Source organism: Melitaea cinxia, chromosome 29 (assembly GCF_905220565.1).
Source record: "Melitaea cinxia chromosome 29, ilMelCinx1.1, whole genome shotgun sequence".
Classification (NCBI taxonomy): Eukaryota; Metazoa; Arthropoda; class Insecta; order Lepidoptera; family Nymphalidae; genus Melitaea; species Melitaea cinxia.
Genome location: NC_059422.1, coordinates 3,020,215 through 3,041,691, shown reverse-complemented (window position 1 = coordinate 3,041,691; position 21,477 = coordinate 3,020,215). Strand labels below are relative to the sequence as shown.

At 36.1% G+C, this 21,477-nt stretch overlaps 3 protein-coding genes across 3 annotated transcripts; all 3 read left to right on the top strand.

Annotated features, from left to right (window-relative positions):
• Positions 1-5,077: 5,077 nt before the first annotated feature.
• Positions 5,078-5,764, top strand: LOC123667881. The gene is made up of 3 exons (XM_045601715.1): positions 5,078-5,348; positions 5,459-5,522; positions 5,601-5,764. Exons 1-3 carry the CDS (start codon positions 5,142-5,144, stop codon positions 5,654-5,656), a joined length of 327 nt encoding a protein of 108 aa, XP_045457671.1. The 5' UTR covers positions 5,078-5,141; the 3' UTR covers positions 5,657-5,764.
• A 244-nt stretch (positions 5,765-6,008) lies between these two features.
• Positions 6,009-10,734, top strand: LOC123667959 (NADH dehydrogenase [ubiquinone] 1 alpha subcomplex subunit 8). Its single transcript, XM_045601787.1, has 4 exons — positions 6,009-6,263; positions 6,983-7,158; positions 8,844-8,951; positions 10,406-10,734. Exons 1-4 carry the CDS (start codon positions 6,135-6,137, stop codon positions 10,521-10,523), a joined length of 531 nt encoding a protein of 176 aa, XP_045457743.1. The 5' UTR covers positions 6,009-6,134; the 3' UTR covers positions 10,524-10,734.
• A 1,782-nt stretch (positions 10,735-12,516) lies between these two features.
• On the top strand, positions 12,517-21,125 carry LOC123667712. Its single transcript, XM_045601552.1, has 7 exons — positions 12,517-13,043; positions 13,295-13,516; positions 15,228-15,315; positions 16,735-17,087; positions 18,769-19,639; positions 19,766-20,217; positions 21,026-21,125. The coding sequence occupies exons 1-7, from the start codon at positions 12,745-12,747 to the stop codon at positions 21,069-21,071; spliced, it is 2,331 nt and encodes a 776-aa protein (XP_045457508.1). The 5' UTR covers positions 12,517-12,744; the 3' UTR covers positions 21,072-21,125.
• The last annotated feature ends 352 nt before the right edge of the window (positions 21,126-21,477 follow it).

Genomic DNA, 21,477 nt, shown 5'->3' with positions numbered 1-21,477 from the left:
TTAAAGATAATTTAAGTAGTGAATCAGACATTGACGGTATTGGTTTATTTCATGAAATCATTGCATTAAAGTTGCATTTTACAGAAAACCAATCTAATGATCCACAAACCTTGTTACAATATCTTTTTACCAATGACTTAATTTCAACATTTCCGAACACAGCAATAGCGCTAAGAATATTACTTACACTGCCAGTTTCAGTTGCATCTGGTGAAAATCCTTTTCAAAATTAAAAATTATCAAAAATTATTTAAGATCAACAATGCTTCAGCAAATACTAAGTTATTTAGCTATAGTTTCAATTGAACATGAAATTTAAGACAGTTTGGATACAAGAAAGTTGATAGAAGATTTCGATAGATAGTCGTTGGGCGGCATTATCGGTATTGCACGCGGGCGACGACACGGCTAGCGGCGGGCCTGATCTTTCTGTGTTATGTTATGCGCTTGTTGTTGAGTTGAGCTAATGTTCCTCCGAATAATTCATATTTGTGACAGGGCTGCCAGATGTACGATTTAAATCGTACTCATACGATTTTTTTTGCATTTTTACTCATGTACGATCGCTAGACCAAGATCGTCCACAAAATGTACGATTTTTATATTCCTATTACCTGGAAGCATTTCATAATTAAAAAAACGTCATCCACCGACAAGCATGAATTTAGGAGAACTACCCCAACTACCTAACGCGTGCCTAGATCTTTATAAGAGCTGTATTTATTTGCTTTCTAACAAAACTAATATATATAATATAGATATATAATATTTAATATTTCTCTTTCGGTATTAATTGCGACTTGAAAAAAAACATATTTTGCAATAAAAAACAATTTGAAAATTATAAAACACTGGCTCAATTTGCTTTAAATTTGTTATGTGTTCCCCGTTACTGTGCAGATTGTGAACGAGCATTGAGCGAAGTTTATTTAATCAAAACAAAACTTAGAAACAGTTTATCCAATCATACGCGTAAGTGCAAATTATTAGCTAAGCAATCAATTAAGAAGAAACGAAAATTTTACGAAGTTTAACCCAACAAATTCTTTTATTAAAAAATATGACCACAGAAAATTTTGTATGAGTGTAACAAATAGTTTTATTACATTTATTTTCTAAAACTAAACGAATTTTGATAATTTATAATAAAAAATTAGTACTTAGTCTTAAAGGGCTGTACGATCCTTTTTATTTCAAAATTTCCTTGGCATACGATTTTTTTTTTGTAGTTGACGTACGATCACACTTTTTGTGCACCTGGCAGCCCTAATTTGTGATCAGAAAGCAATTTTGTGTGTGGTTGTGTCTTCAAAATTGAAATAGGACTTCAGTGCGTGTGAACAGGACACAGTGCAGGTGTTGCAGGTGTTGCAGGTGTTGCAGGTGTTGCAGGCGTTGGAGATGTTGGAGGTGTTGGGGGTGTTGGAAGTGTTGCAGGTGTTGCAGGTGTTGCAGTTGTTGGGGTGTTAGAGGTGTTGGAGGTGTTGCAGGTGTTGGGGGTGTTGGAGATGTTAGGGGCGTTGCAGGTTTTGCAGGTGTTGCAGGTGTTGCGGGTATTGGGGGTGTTGGGGGTGTAGGGGGTGTAGCAGGTGTTGCAGTTGTTGCAGGTGTTGGTGGTGTTGCAGGTGTTGGTGGTGTTGCAGGTGTTGCAGGTGTTGGATGTGTTGGAGGTGTTGGGAGTTTTGGAGGTGATGGTGGTGTTGGGGGTGTTGGAGTTGTTGGAGGTGTTGGTGTTTGGGGTGTTGGGGGTATTGGAGGTGTTGGAGGTGTTGGAAGTTGAAAGTTGGAAGAGATTTATTAGTTCTTCGTCATCGTATAATCACCGTTTCTCACTGCACAATAAATTTAATAAAACAATTTAATAAAAGATATAATTATCTCTTCGTCCATATCAAATTCTTCGTCTGACACAAATTCGACATCGTCATCACCTTCTAGAATTCGTATTAATTCTTCAGCAGTCGTCATGGTAAATTTCAATTTTAAAAACACGAACGTAAAACTAACTCACTACTACAAAAACACGCGCAACACTAATGGAAAATTCCATACGATTGTGACGTCATGAGCGGTCGTGTTTATCTGACACAGGCGCTGGCTATGTACTGGCTATACTGGCGTAAAGGACTCAGGGATGACTCTAGGGATGTGAATTAGCATTTATAGTTGTCCGTTCAAAAACAACACGTTACGTTAACTCTTACGAATGCTATTCTGTTGTTTTTAATTGTTTCTTCTGCCTGTCTCAATTTTCGTCTTAACTCCGCTACGTTGCTAATGTTTTTAGCGTAAACTATTTCTTTATAATATCCCCAGACAAAGAAATCGATTGGATTCAAGTCTGGGGACCGCGGCGGCCATGCAATGGGCCCTCCACGGCCGATCCATCTGTCTCTAAATCTTTCTGTTAAATGTTGTCTGACTATCCTTGCAAAGTGGCATGGAGCACCATCGTTTTGGAACCATATCACTCAGTCTACGGATTTATCATTTTCCTCCGCACGAATCCTATACGTATGACCCAGCTAGAGTGCCGACAAAACTATTTAACCTTAAAGGAATAATAAATTGAGCAAAAAAATTTTTTTATTCAAATTGGTAATTTTAAGAATTTTCCACCTTGATGTCTTTGAAGGCAAATTTTAGCAAAAGTAGCCCCATTAAGTACAACTTTTTATTTATGATTATGAAAGCTGAGACTTTGGAGAAGTTTTTAAGCCTAATTAGAAACCATGAAATCGCATGTTTAGATTTTTAATTCTAAGTTGAAAATTGAAGTCATAGTTCTCAAAACGTAAAATTTTCACTTTACACTTAGATTTTCACAATTTCCATCAAAGTTAAGAAGCTGAATCTCTTAAGCGGGAAGCTACAGCTCATGACTATTTAGATACAAAAACAAAAATTCTAAAAAGTCTTCAATTTTTTTTTTTAGAAATTTTTAAAGTTGTTCAGGTGGAAAATTCTCAAAAACATATAAAAAATTCATAACTCGAAAACTATGCAAAATCGCTGAACATACATAGGGATGATTCGGATACCCCAAGGGGTGCCCTATCTCTGGAATTCCGCTTATCACTACTTTTTGGGACACTCTGTATAATACATAGGGTTTTTTGTCGGATAAATCCGACTCAAGCGGAATGAGCCCGAAAGTTTTTGTCGGATAATCGGCATCTGCCCTTTTTTTGGTATCGCAGGGGATCCCATTTATGGGTGATATCCAGGACGCCCGTGTAAACATTCCTAGACCGTATGTCGGCTTCAGCAGTTGGGGGTGCAATACCGACAAAAACCCCTGCGGGCGCCTTCAGCCGCTTTAATTGGAGGGTCCCGGATCTGCAGGCAACAGCACCCCTCCAGCGACAGGCTGGCCTCGGCGAAAAGACCAGACTTATCCTCCATGGGGACTGTCCGGCTCACCTCTGAACAATCCCGACGACGCCATGTCTAGCAGGACCGGGTTCTCATCCCGGTCCGACACGAGCACAGGGGCATTACTGAAGGCGCATTAAGTAGCACCTCCTACGCACCCCCGTTCATCGCCTGCGGATTGAGGCCTCGTCGGTAGCCTCCTCTCTCATCCGCTCGTCGTTCTCCTTCTGGGCCATTATTGTCTCGCAGACCATCGCCGTCCAGGACTCGTCGTCGCCGCGCACCACGGTGATGACGCTAGGCAGTTAAAAGTCCCCTCCGAGGACTGTCGTCTGATCGCACCAGGCTCACATCAAATATTATCTAAGCATTTATAAGCATATATTTTCTACAATAAATACAGTCCACTTGCTTTACATCTTTTGTTTACACAAACAAAACACAGCGCCGCCCATCTCGGGCACATCTCGAGGGTGTGGTGGGCAGAGTCCACCGCCGCGCCACAATCGTAACATCCAGTCGTCGGCTCCCTTTGGGCCGTCCGACACAAGTATTCACCAAAGCAGCCGTGCCCGGTAAGAACTTGCGTCAGACGGAAGGTGAGGGGCTTGCGCTTATGGTACATCCACCGCTCAAGGAGCGGGCGCAAGGCAGTCGTTACGCGTGTGCCATACAGCTGCTCCGCCAGGTCCTCACCCACCTTCGCATAAGCGCTTCTTGTAGCATCTGGCGCACCCGTAGGATCCCGTCCAACGTGGGGTTCTCACCGAGAGCCCTCAACCGAAAGAGTCATCTGCCCTGTAGTGATAAACTACAGGCGCAATAAATTTTAAAACTTACCATTCTATCGAAAAGTTATTTACTTCTATAAAAACCTGTTAAAAATTTGCCAAGAACGGGAATCGATCTTGCGACCTTTAGCACAATTGCGTTTTTAAAGGTCGGAAGACAGTTACATTCACGAAGCGTTTGGATACCTATTGGTTATCAAGAAAGCGGATGCGTACCTATTGTCACGACAGTTCTCTGATTTCGGGAATAACAACCGTTAAAAAGCAATACGGTGGTATTGGCAGAGTAAGGTACACACTATTACCTGTCTAGCCTAATCTAGCGAAGAGCGAGCATGCAATGTTGAAAATAATACGCTTCAACGCTTTAAAAATTTAAGTGTAAATAAAAAAGGCATGGGCACTTAGAGCCTATGGATGTTAAAACTAATATATAAAAAAAAATCTAGCGAAGAACACTAAGGCGGTTGTAGACCCCAGCAACTATAGTGTCCAATCCCAGAAAGAGTTCCGAATCGGTGGCAGCGTCAAAGGAAATCATGCGATATTAACTTATATGGTCAACATAAAAATGAAACGAAATATATTTATTTATTATACAAGTTGTAACCGCCGTCTGTAAAATTAGGTATTTCTACAAAAAAATCGTATTGGATTCGCAATTCACTAAATATCCCGTAACACACATGTAGACTATGAAATCTGCAACTTGTTTTTTTTTATTCGAATAGGTACCCCTAAAAGAAGATGTTATCTCCTCCACCCATATCATTAGAGATGTATATCTAACATTAACATTCAATTGGAATTCCAAAAACGTCATAGGGGTCGATGTTATCTTATTATGCTCTTATGTGGGACAGATCGAAAAGTTTTTGTATATAAGCCTGTTATATCCTAAACTGAAACATACTTCAACTGCCTACAAACTTAAGCTAACAACTAGCGCTTAATTTTAACAGTTTTATTTTTAAAATGGTTTCAAAAATAACATATACTCTGGCCGCACTCTGTCTAGTTTATGTTTTGGTTGAGAGTTCTTTTATAAAACCGAATAATGTACCGAGAGTAGGAAGAAGTAATGAAGCCGAAGGACCTTTCGATCAGAATATGATGGGTTATGTTATAAAAACAATTCCTAGTAAGAATATACCGAGAATGGGTCGCAGGAATTACGATTCGGTAAGATTTTTTTAAAATACCTATAGCTTCTGAAATTGACAGTGAGTTGGTACTCTTATTGTTCTGCTATTAACGTTAATTAAATATTAATAAATTTAATTGTATTTTAGGCAAATCGTTTTGATATACCTAAGTTGTATCAAGTTCCATCTGATAATGCTGAATCGTATTCTGGTGAGTGTATTTCTAGCTTTTTTACTTGATTTTAGGGCAAAAACAGTATCATGTTATAATAACATGTTTTTTTTATAGATGAAGATGTTGCCAAAATGAATCAAGAGCTGGACGAATACTTTGGAAGTCATTAATGAAAAAGAAATTAATACGATTCTAATCGATGTTTAAATGTTTTTTTTTCGTTTCATGTTCTAGTCATTGTTAGTTATGTAAACTTGAAATAAAATAATGCATGCAAATAAGATCTTTCATTTTAATTATGGTTTATTTTAAGTTTTTCGTTTCAACATTTTAAAGAAATATGTAACTTTCACACACTTTTTATAACAATTTTCTGCATGAAACGAGCCATGCCCAAAAAGTTGTAAAACGTTAATGTCACATTTGATATATTAATCGACAAAAATAAGACGTTAAAAACTTTTCTTTTGTCTCTTTCCCACTTAAGACCTTGTAGATTCAACTATTTCGTTTTATATATATTTACATACATACCAAATTCACTTTCTTTATAATCTCTATTTTCTTCCACAGTTTCGTGGAGAGAATTATTATAGTTTAATAAAATAAAAAAACCTAAATTTTTAGTGTAATCGATATATACAAAAAATGGTGTTAACTAACGATGTTACTTTGCCAGAAGAGTCCGAATTAACGGTCGAAGAAGTAAATTTATCGACTGCCACTTTGAGAGCAGGTTCTTTCCATTTAGGAAAATATTGTGAACAAGCAAATAATGTATGTTTATCAGTTATTTTACCGTATATTTAAAATATCTTTGCTTCATCAGCTATTATTTATAATATAAATTGTTTATACTTGATTGCATAATCAGACTCAAAGTAGGTTATGTTTTGATATAAATATTGGTAAAAAAAAAATATATTAAAAATGCAGCATATTTTTAAATATATCAATATTTTTAGTTCTATAAAGATATTTATTTAAAATTAGATCAGGTGAAATAAGAAACTATATTGAAATATTCAATTTATTATTTTCAATATATACTTATTGAATTATTATTATTTTAGACAATATTATCACTATATAACTTATTAAACTTAAACTAATAACATTAAAGAACACGATTAATTTATACACACACTAGCTGACCCGGCAAACGTTGTCTTGCCGCTAAACGCTATTAAGAAATAGGGGTTGGTGGTAGAAGGGTGAAAATTTAGGGTTGTATGTATTTTTTAATGTTGTATCATAAAAAATAGAAATTAAAAATTTTGTCGAAAAAATAAAAAATAAAATTTAGGGGTGGACTACCCCTAATATTTAGGGGGATGAAAAATAGATGTTGGCCGATTCTCATAGATACCGGATAAGCATAAAAAATTTCATCAAAATCGGTCAAGCCGTTTCGGAGGAGTATGGCAACGAAAACTGTGACACGAGAATTTTATATATTAGATTTATGTTTAAAATTAGAAAACTACTTATTTCAGGAATTTATGCTGTGTCGTATTGAGGAGAATGACCCTCGTAAATGTATTAATGAGGGTAAAGTTGTAACGGCTTGCACTCTTGAGTTCTTCAGGAAGGTAAAGAAGGCTTGCCTTGCCGAGTTCAATCAGTACGCAAACTGCATTGACAAGAGCTCTGGTGACTTTGGACTAGAACAGTAAGTTAACAATTATATTTTTATGATTAGTGTGACATTTGAATCAGGATGAAGGAAAAATAAATATTAGTGTTATGTATAATTAATAAGCCTTATTCATATGTTTAATTAATTATTAAATTATGTTTTATATATAATAGGATTAAATAAAGTTTTATGATTAGTTTAAAATTTAAATTAGAATTTTAGTAAAATTAATAGTCTCAAAATATAGTTGTGTTTTTTCTCTTATTTACAATTTATTTTATTGTTCTTTGCTGTCTTATATTACACTGAAAGGAGATTGAGAGTCAAATTGAGTAATTGAGTGATATTTAGGATATAGATGTTGTGTTTACAATATATTTAAATGCAAGACCTGCCTAAGCTTGTCTGACAATGTATTTATTAATTTCTTTCATATGTACTCTAGACAAATACCTTAACATAAAACCAATTATGGTAAAGCTTTAGATTAGGTAAAACCGAATTTCGGGACCGTGGGGGGAAGGGGGGGGAGAGGGTGGGGAACGCTACCCCTGGTACCACTATCACACCTCAGAACCCCATGGTTATGGAGATATAGAAGAATTTCGAAAGTTAGAGGAACGCTTGGCTCCGGCGCTGCGGGAAGTGCAGCCCTTCCGCCCTTGCCCCTCCCTCCGCGCCTCCGCGGCACAAAAAAAACACTCTAGGGGTAGGACAGACCAAGACCACGTGGACAGTGGGGTGCTCCGATTCGGTTTTGGGTATTTTTCGAATTTCTAAACCTATATTCTAGCACGCAATGTTACTAATTTTATTAGAATATTATGTCTGACGCGTTATTTTGTTTAAAAGTGTCGATTTGTCACACAATGCAAACAGTACGAGCTCAAAGGTATTATAATAGCTTTAAATTCTTCTTCTAACCTCAAAACTTTAACCATGGATATCTCCATAACCATGGGGTTTTGAGGTGTGACAGTGTTACCTTGTATAGATTCCCCTACACCCTCCACCCTTCATACCCAAAAACCCCATAATTCGGTTTTTCTAATTCGGTTTTACCTAGTCTAGATCTTAGCCCCAATTATTGCTATTATTTATAGGAAAACTAAGTAGGCAGGACTTTTCAAATTAAAAAATTAAATTTAAATAAAAGTAACTATTGTATGAGGTGATCTTTCACTTATTGTATTTGATGCGACACAAGTTCTGTTACAAATTTCATGCGATTTCCTTGTAGGCAAGCACTAAGAAGATGTCGCCTTAGGAAAAACCTTTCTAAGTTTTAAGTTGTCCAGTGTTACTTAAAAATATTGTAGAATAAATAAATATTCTTTGCAGTGATTATGAAAGTATATCATCATCAATACATATAATAAAAATGTAACGGGTCCCTGTTTGTACATTTAGATATATGAGAAAAAATATTATAAGGAACTTTATCAATGCAGAAAGCACCTAAAACAATGATTGTTAGAATTTTTGTCTATTTGTGCACACAAATCTCAGAAACGGCTTATCTGATTTAGATGTAGTTTTCACTAATATATTATGGCAAGCTTAGGTTAACATTTAGTTTATGTTTCATGTCAATCGGTTCATAAATAAAAAAGTTATGCCAATTTAAAGAATCATGTTGAACGTCACTATTCCACGTGGACGAAGTCACGACTCTGGTACTAAATAAATGATAATATGGTTTACGTTTTAATTCACAGCTGCCGCAAGACCCAAGGTGTCTTTGATAAGTGTATGCTGGAAAACTTAAATCTTGAGCGCCCTCCGTTTGGCTACTTCTGTGAAGCAAGAGTTCACGATACTAAGAGGTAAGTTGAACTACACGATTTAATATTTATTATTGTAATTTTTTTATACCGGTAGGTAATAACCAAGTACGGTAAGTGAATACAATAGCCTGTAGATGATTGTAACGTCAGAGGCATTGCAAGAGCTTTGTGGACCTTATCCCCAATCATCTCAGGAGTTCCGACCACCTTTCTCATTACAGGAACATAGCATTACTTGAGAGAAATATAGTTTAGCTGTGGTTTACTTCCCCAGTTTGCTGCTCCAAATTTTGAACAAGATATTTCCTGCTGTCACTTCACACTTTAGCCCGTAGCAGTCCACTGTTGGACATATGCCTTCACAAGTTCGCGGCTCGCGCCAAAAATGGCGTGAACTCATTTGTGTTGCCCATAGTCGCCACGCTGGGCAGGCGGGTTGGTGACCGCAGGGCTGGTTTTGTCGCACCGAAGACGCCGCTGCCCGCCTTCGACTTGTGTATTTCAACGCCAGCATTTGGATGGTTATCCCGCCATTGGTCAGCATTTTAAGTTCCAAGGTGGTAGTGGAACTGTGTTATTTCGTAGTCACCTCTTATGACACCTACATATTTTCTTCTGTGCCTTATCTCTATAAAATACACTAATGTTAAGTTATGAAAGGGCTGACTTTTTTGTCTGTTGTGTACTATGATTATTCTCCATGCTTGGATATAATGTAGTGAGGTAGTTAACCCGAAAGTCAGCCAAACACTAGCTCTCCCCCCCTATGCTTACGTTATATATTTTTAATCAATTCAGAAATAATAAATAAATATTGCTGACGTAACCACCATCTAGATCAGTGTTTCCCAAAGTGGGCGATAAACGCCCCCTTGTGGGCGCTGCATTAATAAAGGGGGACGGTAAGAGACCTAAAAAAAAAAATGATGCCGTTGTGTAGAGATTTGGGGGGCGATTTGTCATTTAATCTATAAGGACTCTCGACTACAACTTGTGAACATCCAACTATAAAATAATTTATTCTATTAGTGGACAGTAGACAAAATAAGTTTGGGAACCACTAATCTAGACCCACCCGGCCCAAGCCCCCTTCGGTGTTTACGTAATACTTGAATGACCCCTAACCCCCGAGGCCATCTATCCGACATCCCACACAACGACGCCTGTAATACCAATGTAAGTATAAAGCTCATAAATGGTATGAATTGCGGTCAAGCGTACCATAGGCTATAGACGCCTGCAACACTAGAAGCATTACAAGCGCGTTGCCGTCCCTACTCCGACCCTTATACTCTCTACCTTACTCACCACAGGAACACAACACTTATATCTGAGAACAGCACAATTTAACTGTGACCTTCCATAGGTTTTAGCTCTTCTCAAGCGGTTCCAAATTTTCTGAAAGATATTTCCTGCTGTGGCCTACCCTTGTAAAATCTGTGCCTTGCGTCAATAAAATGTAGCTCATACTATAAAATTTGTTATATATACAGGCCTAAACCACCAGTTGAAGAGAAGGCCGTCTATCCAGATGCAACACCAGCTCTGCCCGATGATGTCGAAAGGAAACCAGCGCGCTTCGGTTCCCGACTCTACTGGATGACCGAATAATTGCTACATTTGAAACGTACAAGAGGGACAAAAGATATCCTGTCTCACTTGCACCTAGAAAGTAAAACAATTTCAGTTGCTACACGTTTTTCTTTTTTTTTAATAAAATCAAGGTCAGCGGATTGATTTTTTAATGTATTTATTAAACTCTTTTGTTTTACTTTTTAATCATATTAGCAAATATCTGTAGTGTAATAAAATGTTGGCAATACTTATGACTTTTATTTTATTATACCTTTTATTTACCTTCCAATGTATTTTACTGTTTGAATGTAATCTTGTAAGTCAATTTTGAAGCATATATCTTCAACTGATTGAGCTTGTATATATGTTAAGTTTGGATGACTGATGATGATTGGAAATGCAAGGTTAGCTGTGAAACCTCATTTCAATCTAACATGGTGGATCACCTACGATGGCGGACTAGTTATATTTAATGTGTAGGGGTTTGTTCGTAATTATTCTAACTGTAGACTTGTCTTTTGGAGTTTGAGAGAAATAACACTTTTTGCTGTTCGGATCGGAAAGTATTTATTTTAAAAACTTACGTCTATATATACAAAATTTAAATGACATTAAAAACGTCTTATATTAATTTTAAACAATATTTAAATTTTGGTTGTCCAAAGAGGTTGTTAACTTTTCCACACGTAGCGAAATAGTATGTTATATATTAAGCATATCTGTAATGTTAGTAAACCCCATAAATGCACTTGTAGCGACATCTATCTCGCAACATATAAACTAGAGAAAACTGACGTATTTTACATCGGGCTATCAAAATTATCAAAGTGATTGAGTATATACATAAAAGAACCCGACAACAACCGTCGGGGCGTTAGCCCACCAGAAACAACACCCGTCTGGTCGGAAGATCCTCCCTTTACGATGGCGGACGAGGAACTGAACATCTCGTTCCTCCGCATCCCCAAACTGGTGACCCCGACGTGATTCTTCACATCTCCAAACACTCCTACACAACTAAAGTTTTTTTTCTTTGAATTCATTTGTCGATAGTTTCAAATCGAAAATAAATAAATTTACTATTTTATTAAATGTACTGTATCTGCCCGAAATGGTAATGTTACCCGGACTCAGTGGCATGCATAACGTTTTTAGACAGGGTAGGCAGTCAATAAAAAAACATGAACAGCCACACTGCACCTACTTTCTCGCAATTTTTTTTTAATTTTTTTTTAATTTTGTTGGGAATAGAAGTTTTTAGATAATTTCAAGAACAAACAAGTAAATTATTGGACACCTTAAGTGCATTTATACTTATAATAATGCAGGCATACAAATACACGTACAGCAACCAACTGATATTTATCAAACAAATCAGTTACTGGATAGACTGTGACCTCATAAGGCTGGCACTCTGATAATTTCGTTTGTGTCAAACATAGGAAATCATTGATAACACTATTAATTACTTACGATTGTAATAATAATAATAATAATAATTTACTCTTTATTGTATACATAAAAAGAAGTTTACAATTTATTAAACTATTCAAGAAAAGAAATGTACAACAGGCGGTCTTATCGCTAAACAGCGATCTCTTCCAGACAACCAGCTTGGAGGAGATAATATGAAACAGACACTCCAATTTTATTATAGATAATTTAAATAATAAAACTCTACACTGATATAATAAATTTGCATTAATTTGCCGATACAGTAAATGCTAGTGTAGTACAATAGAGAGTACATTTTGGATAAACAGCTGATGAGCTGAAAGTGATGGAAATATAATTCTTAGCGTCAGCTCACTGATTGTTTGATTAGTAACACATTATTAGTTTAACACAAACAATTTTATGGATTAATTAAAATAAAATAATATGTCTTTCTTAAGACTCTTAACTTCTTAAGGAGTAAATTCCAAAAATATCGATAGATCGTCTAGATTCGATGCATCGTTACTATTTCTCGAGTTTGTCTTATCGAGTTTGTCTTATGTATATGTGCTCTCCCTAACTGTCTAACTGGTGACAATCAAAGAGATGACAATCTGACAATCAATATCAATATAATAAAGAAAATTTATAATTTACAGCTAAAACAAGTATAAGAGTGATAAATATTATTTTAAACTAAGCTTATCTGGTATCTTATACATATTTAAATTTCTTTAGACATAACATAACATAAGCCATAACAGTTTATAATATCTACATTAAACAATAATACCCCCAGCTATTTACTAAAGTAATTTCAATGCCTAAAGGGTGTAAAAAACGAAATATGAAGATGCAGAATGAAAAAAATCTAAAGAAATATTTTCATAATAACCGACCTATGTACGACGAACTAATGACTAATGTTCAGAAATTAAGAAATTATCGATATTTTAATAATCATGTGCCTCCCTCTGAAAGTCAAAATCACGACACCAATGAGACTCAAAGTGAAAATACCGAAGATATTATTACACCAGGAGGTAGTAAGGAACCACGAGTGATAAGAAAAAAGAGTCTCTATATAAATCCTGAGGGAGAACCAGATGTGTCCAGTCCGTAAGGGTTTTATTATTATTTTTTACATAAAATATTATGTAGACCATATAATCGTAATTTTTGTCAAGAAATATAAGACGCATTAATTATACTAAAATAATATATGTGAGGGCACAGGCACAAAAACAATATTAAAAAAGTTACTAAAACAATAATAATACAAATAAAAGTAAACCCAAAAATAACATAAAAATAGTCAATTTCATATAGAGTAAATATTTAAAAACTAATCTATATTAGTTTTTTTCCAGACCCCAGACTTATGCTCTAGGCTATTCTGAAAACAATGTAACCTATTGGCAGAGAGCGAGTGATACATACACAGAGTCATACTTGCCTCGGAAATCAAACAGACCACCTCCGAGTCAAAAAACTCTTAGGAAGCAAGCACGAGCACAAGCACAGAAAAATAAAGTCGAGACGACTTTAAACAAGATGTTGTTGAAACCTGTAGAAATCAGCAAGGGTAAAAGGTAAACTATTATTTTATTATTTTTCTTTGGGTATATTAGGTATATATGCTGTGTGGTTACAGCATCAAAGAATATAGCCACCCCCTCTCTTCCCGTGGGTGTTGTAAGAGGCGACTAAGGGATAACACAGTTTCACTAGTACCTTGGAACTTGGAAAGCCAGCCGATGGCAGGATAACTATCCAACTGCTGGCTTTGAAATACACTGACCGAAGTCGGGCAGCAGCGTCTTCGGTGGGACAAAGCCAACCCTGCGGTCACCAACCCGCCTGCCCAGCGTGGTGACTATGGACAAAACACATGAGTTCACGCCATTTTTGGTGTGAACTTGTGGAGGCCCATGTCCAGTAGTGGACTGCAAAAGGCTGCTGTGATGATGATGATGATGTAATGATTAGGTAGGGCGTCGAGTGTGAAGTGTTTATTATTTGTTACGTTTATATGATCAATTGAGAGTTTTTATTAGGTACAATTTAAATTTGTACCAGTTTTTATAAAAGAAATTATTTAAAAGTTTAGGGTTGTAAAGTTATACAATTAATGTTTATATAGTATTTTGTAAGCAAAATAATTACTTTTGTCAAGTTATATTCGGTCAGATTTTGTGTTAGTCTCTGTATGAACTTGGACAAAACGAAAGTTATGTTTAACAACCAAGTCATACCGAGACCGGTATTGGTCGATAGTATCCTTCTCGAAGTTGTTCATTATTGATTATATTTACCTAGGCCATACTATCCAACTAGGCCGCAACAACTTCGAGAAGGAGGCCGACAGGAGGATTCGGTTGGGCTGGTCGGCAGGCTTCGTCGAGTCTTCACTTCGAAGATTCCGCAATGCTTGAAGACAAAAGTCTTCGAGCAATGCGTCCTGCCTGTGTTAACATACGCAGCCGAGACGTGGACACTGACGAAGGGACTGGTCCACAAGTTTAAAGTCGCTCAACGTGCAATGGAACGGGCTATGCTTGGGGTCTCTCTCAAAGATAGGATTAAAAATGAGACTATCCGCGAGAGAACGAAAGTAACCGACGTAGCCCACAGAATTAGCAAGTTGAAGTGGCAGTGGGCTGGTCATCTGTGTCGCAGGACCGATGGCCGTTGGAGTAGACGGGTCCTGGAGTGGAAACCGCGTCTTGGCAAACGCAGTGTGGGACGTCCTCCGGCCCGTTTGGACCGACGATCTATGTAAGATTGCCAGTGTAGGCTGGATGAGGATTGCGGAAGACCGGGATGTCTGGCGCGAACTTGGGGAGGCCTATGTCCAGCAGTGGACTGCGATAGGCTGAAATGATGATGAAAATGATAGTCTGCCAAGAATATAAAATAAGTAAGAAAATATGCAACAACACCTCATAGTAGATCACAGCTAAATAAGCTTTCAAGCAGTGTTGTATTTCTGTGGCGAGTTAGGTGGCTATAGCTCCAGGGGGGATTGGGAGGTAGGGCCGGCAACAGGCTTGTGTTGCTTCTGGTGTTGCAAGCGTCTATATTCTAGGCTACAGTAGTTGCATATTCGTTATTTCCTTAACCTCTATAAGTTATTACAAAGCAAATTAAGGGAAAATACAATTTAATAAGTCGTTTTCAAATTATAACATGACCATTGGAAAAAGTAAAATAATTTTAGATATTTTGTTTGAAAAAATATAATAATATATATCTGTATAAAAATATAAGCTGGTTTAATTTTAATGTTTATCTTTTGGTTAGTTTATTGGAAAAAATGGGATGGACTGGAGGAGGTCTCGGCAAAGATGGAAAAGGAATTGTAAATCCTATTGTACCAAAAGCAACATATGTAAGTTTTTTTTTTTATTGGTATATATTTGCTGTGTGTTTACGGCAGTAAAGAGTAAAGCCACCCCTTCTCTTCCCGTGGATGTCGTAAGAGGCGACAAAGGGATAACACAGTTCCACTACCACCTTGGAACTAAAAAAGCCACCCGACGGCGGGATAGCCATCCAACTACTGGTTTTTAATTAGGCCGTAGACGGGTAGTAGCATCTTCGGTGCGACAAAGCCAGCACTGCGGTTACCAACCCAGCGTGGTGACATTGGGAAAAACACGTGAGCTCACGCCATTTTTGACGCGAACTTGTGGAGGCCTATGTCTAGCAGTGGACTGTCAATATATAAAAAGTTTAAATTCTCTAATATGATATTTTTTAAACTTTTATAGTTATTTATTTTAAGTATGGAATTTTTTTTCCTGATTGTACTCTTCACTTTTAATTGTATTTAAAACTATAGATATTGTGTGGAACTTAAAATAAATAAACAAAAATTAATCTTAAAGATATATTAAGTACATAATATATTACTATTTTTAGCTACAAAACAATAAATAATAAAAAGTAAAGCAGTACCTCAATCAATTTAAAGCATCATATATGTATATATCCTTGTCTGATAATAAAATATGATTTAAAATAATTATATACTGTTTGGTTACATAATTGTATTTGCCCGCAAACGAAAAACCGACTTCAATTAAATCGACAAGTAATACAACGTAGGAAGACGAAAAAATAGTCAAGTAAATACGCGTTATCAAAGATTACTTAAAAAGTAGTTATCAGATCTCGATGAAATTTAAATATAACCACACGATAAACAACAGCTTTCTATTAAATTAAAAATCATCAAAATCGATACACCCAGTAAAAAGTTATACGGTATAATACAATGTAGGTCGACGAAAAAATAGTCAAGTAAAAACGCATTATTAGATATAACTCTGAAAGTTGTTGTTAGATCTCAAATAAATTTAAGTGGGACCAAATGACACAAACCACATTTCGATTAAAATTTTTTTTGTCGAAATTAGTCCACCCAGTCAAAAGTTTTGAAGTTACATACATAAAAAAAAAAAATACAGCCGTACTTACTGTAGGAGCTAAAGAAGTTGTACTTCAGTCGTGTGTTCTAAAAGCACACTCGTTTTGTTAAATAATTCATATTAAATTTGGTACAGCAGTTTGACTTTATTGGATAAATAGAGAAAAGTATGTGTGTCAGTTCTGGCTATCGTTTCTTAATAATAATAATAATAGTAATAATAATAATTTATTTGCATTAAACATGACATACATTATACAATATTGTTTATAGATAAAGATACATGTTTAGTCAACAATATGACAGATGTGAGATTAAGAAAGTAACTTGCTAATTTTTTTAAAAATGTTAGTAAAGATTTAATAACATTTTTTCCAGGCCGCCAGCACTTTAGGCCTGGGACACAATTCGGAAACAGAACGAGAAAAAAAGAAACCATTAAAAAAAATAAATACGAATAACTTAAAATTCAACCACAACTTTCAGACAAATGTCCTCCTGAAGATCTTAGAGTTTGTTAAGAACGATTCCGAAGTTGATTTGTTATTTGAGCAGTCATTATACCATCAGGAAAGAAAGAAGATACATAGCATAGTGGAGGCGTTGCGTTCATGTACTGATGTCTATGAATTGGCATACATAAAACCATTGGACGTAGAAGTAGCGCGTGAAATATTGAGCTATAATACTTATTTGCTACAAACAGTAAGCTACGGCAAGCATCCTGCTCGGTAATTTGAATATACTAAAATAACTAACTAACTCAACTGGCTCAGTGACCCGAAGTGAGTCTTGGCCTTCGAAACAAGATTTCTCTACTTTACACAATCTTGCGCGATTTCCCGCCAATTATTGGCTTGGATCTCACTCAAGCCTGCTTCAACCATGTTCCCTCCAGCGGTACCTGGGGCGACCCACTGGTCTACGTCCAGTTAGTCGACCCAGATACGCTCTCTTAACTGCTCGATCCTCCCCCATGCGTTCGACATGACCGAGCCACCGCAACCGATGGGATTTGGTAACTCCAACGATGTTTGGTTCAGACACCAGGTTTGCAATTTCAGCATTGGTTTTTATTCGCCAGCTGCCATCTTGTCCTTTAGTTGGTCCTAGGATGACATAACGTGTATGGCAGCTCCGACACGCCACTGGAGTTAACTCCTTAAAGTTACCGTGATATTTACAAAAATATATAATCATCTCTTTCTGACTGACGTGACTCTTGGCGGGTCAGCATTACTGTTTTACACGATTTCACTCCCCATATTCCGTTCACATCAGGGTTATATAGTTTTTTAAAGAGTAAACTCCAGTAAGAGATTATGTTAGTTTTTTCACTCTTTCTTCCAACTTATGACTTTATTGGACCTTCGATTCAATCGTGTTTTTATATGACTTTTGAAAGTGGCCATTAGCAGGAAGTATGTTAGAGTAACATCGTTTTGGTTTTATATTTATTACTAGCTGTGCTCGCGACTTCGTCCGCGTGGAATAGTGACTTTACATATTCAGGCATAACTTTTTTATTTATGAGCCGCTTGATATGAAACAAACACACAAGCTTACCACAATATATTAGTAAAAACTACATCTAAATCGGATAATTCGTTTCCGAAATTAGCGTGCACAAGAGCACAGACAAACAGACAAAAATTCTGAAAATAATTGTTTTGGGTGCTGTCTGTGTTGATGAAGGTCCCAATAATATTTTTTTTTCATATATTTTAATTCTTCGTCGACTCTTCACTTCGAAGATTCCGCAATGCTTAAAGACAAAAGTCTTCGAGCAATGCATCCTGCCTGTGTTAACATACGGAGCCGAGACGTGGACACTGACGAAGGGACTGGTCCACAAGTTTAAAGTCGCTCAACGTGTAATGGAACGGGCTATGCTTGGGGTCTCTCTCAAAGATAGGATTAGAAATGAGACTATCCGCGAGAGAACGAAAGTAACCGACGTAGCCCACAGAATTAGCAAGTTGAAGTGGCAGTGGGCTGGTCATCTGTGTCGCAGGACCGATGGTCGTTGGAGTAGACGGGTTCTGGAGTGGAAACCGCGTCTTGGCAAACGCAGTGTGTTGGATCGACGATCTACGTAAGATTACCGGTGTAGGCTGGATGAGGATTGCGGAAAAACCGGGATGTCTGGCGCGAACTTGGGGAAACCTATGTCTAGCAGTGGACTGCAATAGGCTGAACTGACTGATATTTTAAATATACAGACAGCGACCCGTTACATTTTTATTATATGTATTGATGATTATTATTTAGGTTTACCTATAATATCGTTTTTTAAAAACTTATTCTCAACTTTGCCGAAAGACGGTTGATATTTGATATTTCAAAGTGTAGTCCTATTTAGAATTTAAAACAACATTATACATTATTTAAATTGAAATGATTTTCTTTCAGTGCACTGCGTTTATACAAAGACGCTCCATCTTATGTCTACCTTATAACACCGGATGATTTGAAAGATGACGATGACGAAGAATTCAATGACTTTTGTGAACCATTAGAAATTGATAATAAAGATAAAACAGAAAACGAAATTGAAACGTTTACAGAAAAGGTCAAACATTTAGAAGTCGAAAAGGATGAAACGGGGAACGTTGTACAAGATCACAGTAAAATCAATTTAAATTCTAGTATAGAAGAAAATACAATAACTAGAGAAGATTTAAGAACTAAAAATGACGATCCTAACTTAAATCATGAATTGAATATAGAAAAAGTTTCAGATAGTCAAAAGTTTATGGAAGTTGACAACTCTACTAGCAGTGTTAACTCTCAGTTAGATTCTAAATTACATTCTAAAAATGATCCTAACTTAAATCTTAAATTAGATGTAGAAAAAGTTTCAGACGGTAAAAAGTTTATGGAAGTTGACAACACTACTAGCAATGTTAACTCTCAGTCGGATTCTGAACTACATTCTAAAAATCATGATCCTAACTTAAATCTTAAATTAGATGTAGAAAAAGTTTCAGACGGTAAAAAGTTTATGGAAGTTGACAACACTACTAGCAATGTTAACCCTCAGTCAGATTCTGAACTACATTCTAAAAATCATGATCCTAACCTAAATCTTAAATTAGATGTAGAAAAAGTTTCAGACGGTAAAAAGTTTATGGAAGTTGACAACACTACAAGCAATGTTAACTCTCAGTCGGATTCTGAACTACATTCTAAAAATCATGATCCTAACTTAAATCTTAAATTAGATGTAGAAAAAGTTTCAGACGGTAAAAAGTTTATGGAAGTTGACAACACTACTAGCAATGTTAACCCTCAGTCGGATTCTGAACTACATTCTAAAAATCATGATCCTAACTTAAATCTTAAATTAGATGTAGAAAAAGTTTCAGACGGTAAAAAGTTTATGGAAGTTGACAACACCACTAGCAATGTTAACTGTCAGTTAGATACCAAACAATATTCTAAGACAGAAAGCTTAGAATGTTCTTTAAATAATGATAAAACAATTGAAAAAGTCTTAGAAGATGAAAATAAAGAAAAATTAAATCTAGATTCAAATATAAAAATTGAACAAGAAGTCAAAAATATAGAAAACGAAAATCCAGGAAATGAACTGAATGAGAGTTCTGAACAAAACTCAGAAAAAACTTTGTTAAGTGTAATAGTTGATTATTTTAAAGAATTTATGGAAGATACAAACTATCTAGAACTTCGATTTTTGGGTCCTTTTAGTAATGAAGAAGTCGATGCTATAAATAAGTTTTTTGATATTTGTCTAAAAAGGGACAATGAGGATAGTGTTGAGAAGACTGAAATATTAAAGGCCTTAAACAATGAAGTATATGATATTGAAATTAAGGAAAATTTGAATGGTAGCAATGTGTAAGTATATAAAGTTTTGATAAGCATTTTTTAAAATTATTTTTTTGAATGAAGGTGACAAAGAAGCATCCACCTGGTGCTAAGGGTTACCGTATCCTATAGCCGCTTGCAACACCAGAGCACTGCAAACGCGTTGTCGACCCCACACTAACACGCCCCCCCCCCCCCCAGGAACTCTGGTCACCTTACCACAGGAACACAACACTGCTTGAGAACAGTATTATTTAGAAGTGATCTTCTGTAAGGTTGATGTATTTTTCCAGTCGTGCTGCTCTAGATATTGGACAAGATATTTCCTGTTCTACCTTAGAGTTTCAATAGAATGTGCTTGTAATATACGTTTTGTTTTTGTTATGCTTTAGGGTGCCTAAATTTTTTGTTTGTTTGATAGCCCAAGTGGTGGTTTCAAAGAAATGATGAAATCCTATGACTATTATGGAGTAATGGAGATTAGCCTCCAAAGCTACAAAGCAGCAAACAATCTTACACAAACTTTTCCCCCTATAAATATAGATCATAAATCTGAGAAAACTTTTTATACCCGTAACTATAGTCCATTCGCGTTAAGAAAATAGTGTCACATCACTGTCACTTAGCCACACACGCCCCTCGACCAATTAAATCTTAGTTAATTGAAAACGTCGTGCTCAAATTGGCCAGTTGAAGCAAGCTCCCCAAACAGGCGTTACAATTTACGACGATTTAGTTGATCAAGGGGCGCAGCTGAGTGACAGCGATGAGTCATTATTTTTTCAGCGCGCATAGACTATAGGAATAAGTGATGATTATTATTTAATTTTTTTTTCAGAGTGTACAAGTCAGAGAAATGCTTACAACAAACGACTCCACAGTAAACTTTTGTTTACAAAAAAGAAAGAAATTCGTATTTCTTATCTGTCGTAGCAAAATCGTGTAATGAATTATTGTTTGCTCGCAAACGAAAAATAAACCCACTTCAGTCAGTAGTTGGTAGTCGATAGAAATTAACAATAAAATATAGATAATATGTATGTAGAGATAATATGTATTATCGGAGATAACTCAGAAAGTCCTCGCCAGATCTCGAAGAAATGTAAACGGGACCACGTGAAAAGCACCAACTATCTATTAAATAAATCGGTCATCAAAATGGTACCCAGTAAAGTTATGTGGTAATACATATTACAAAAATATAGATGAATCGTTTTTAAGGCGGTTAGAAATAAGATTACTTGTAAAAAAAGTTATTTATTGTTTAGTGTTACGATTTGAAATCTACAC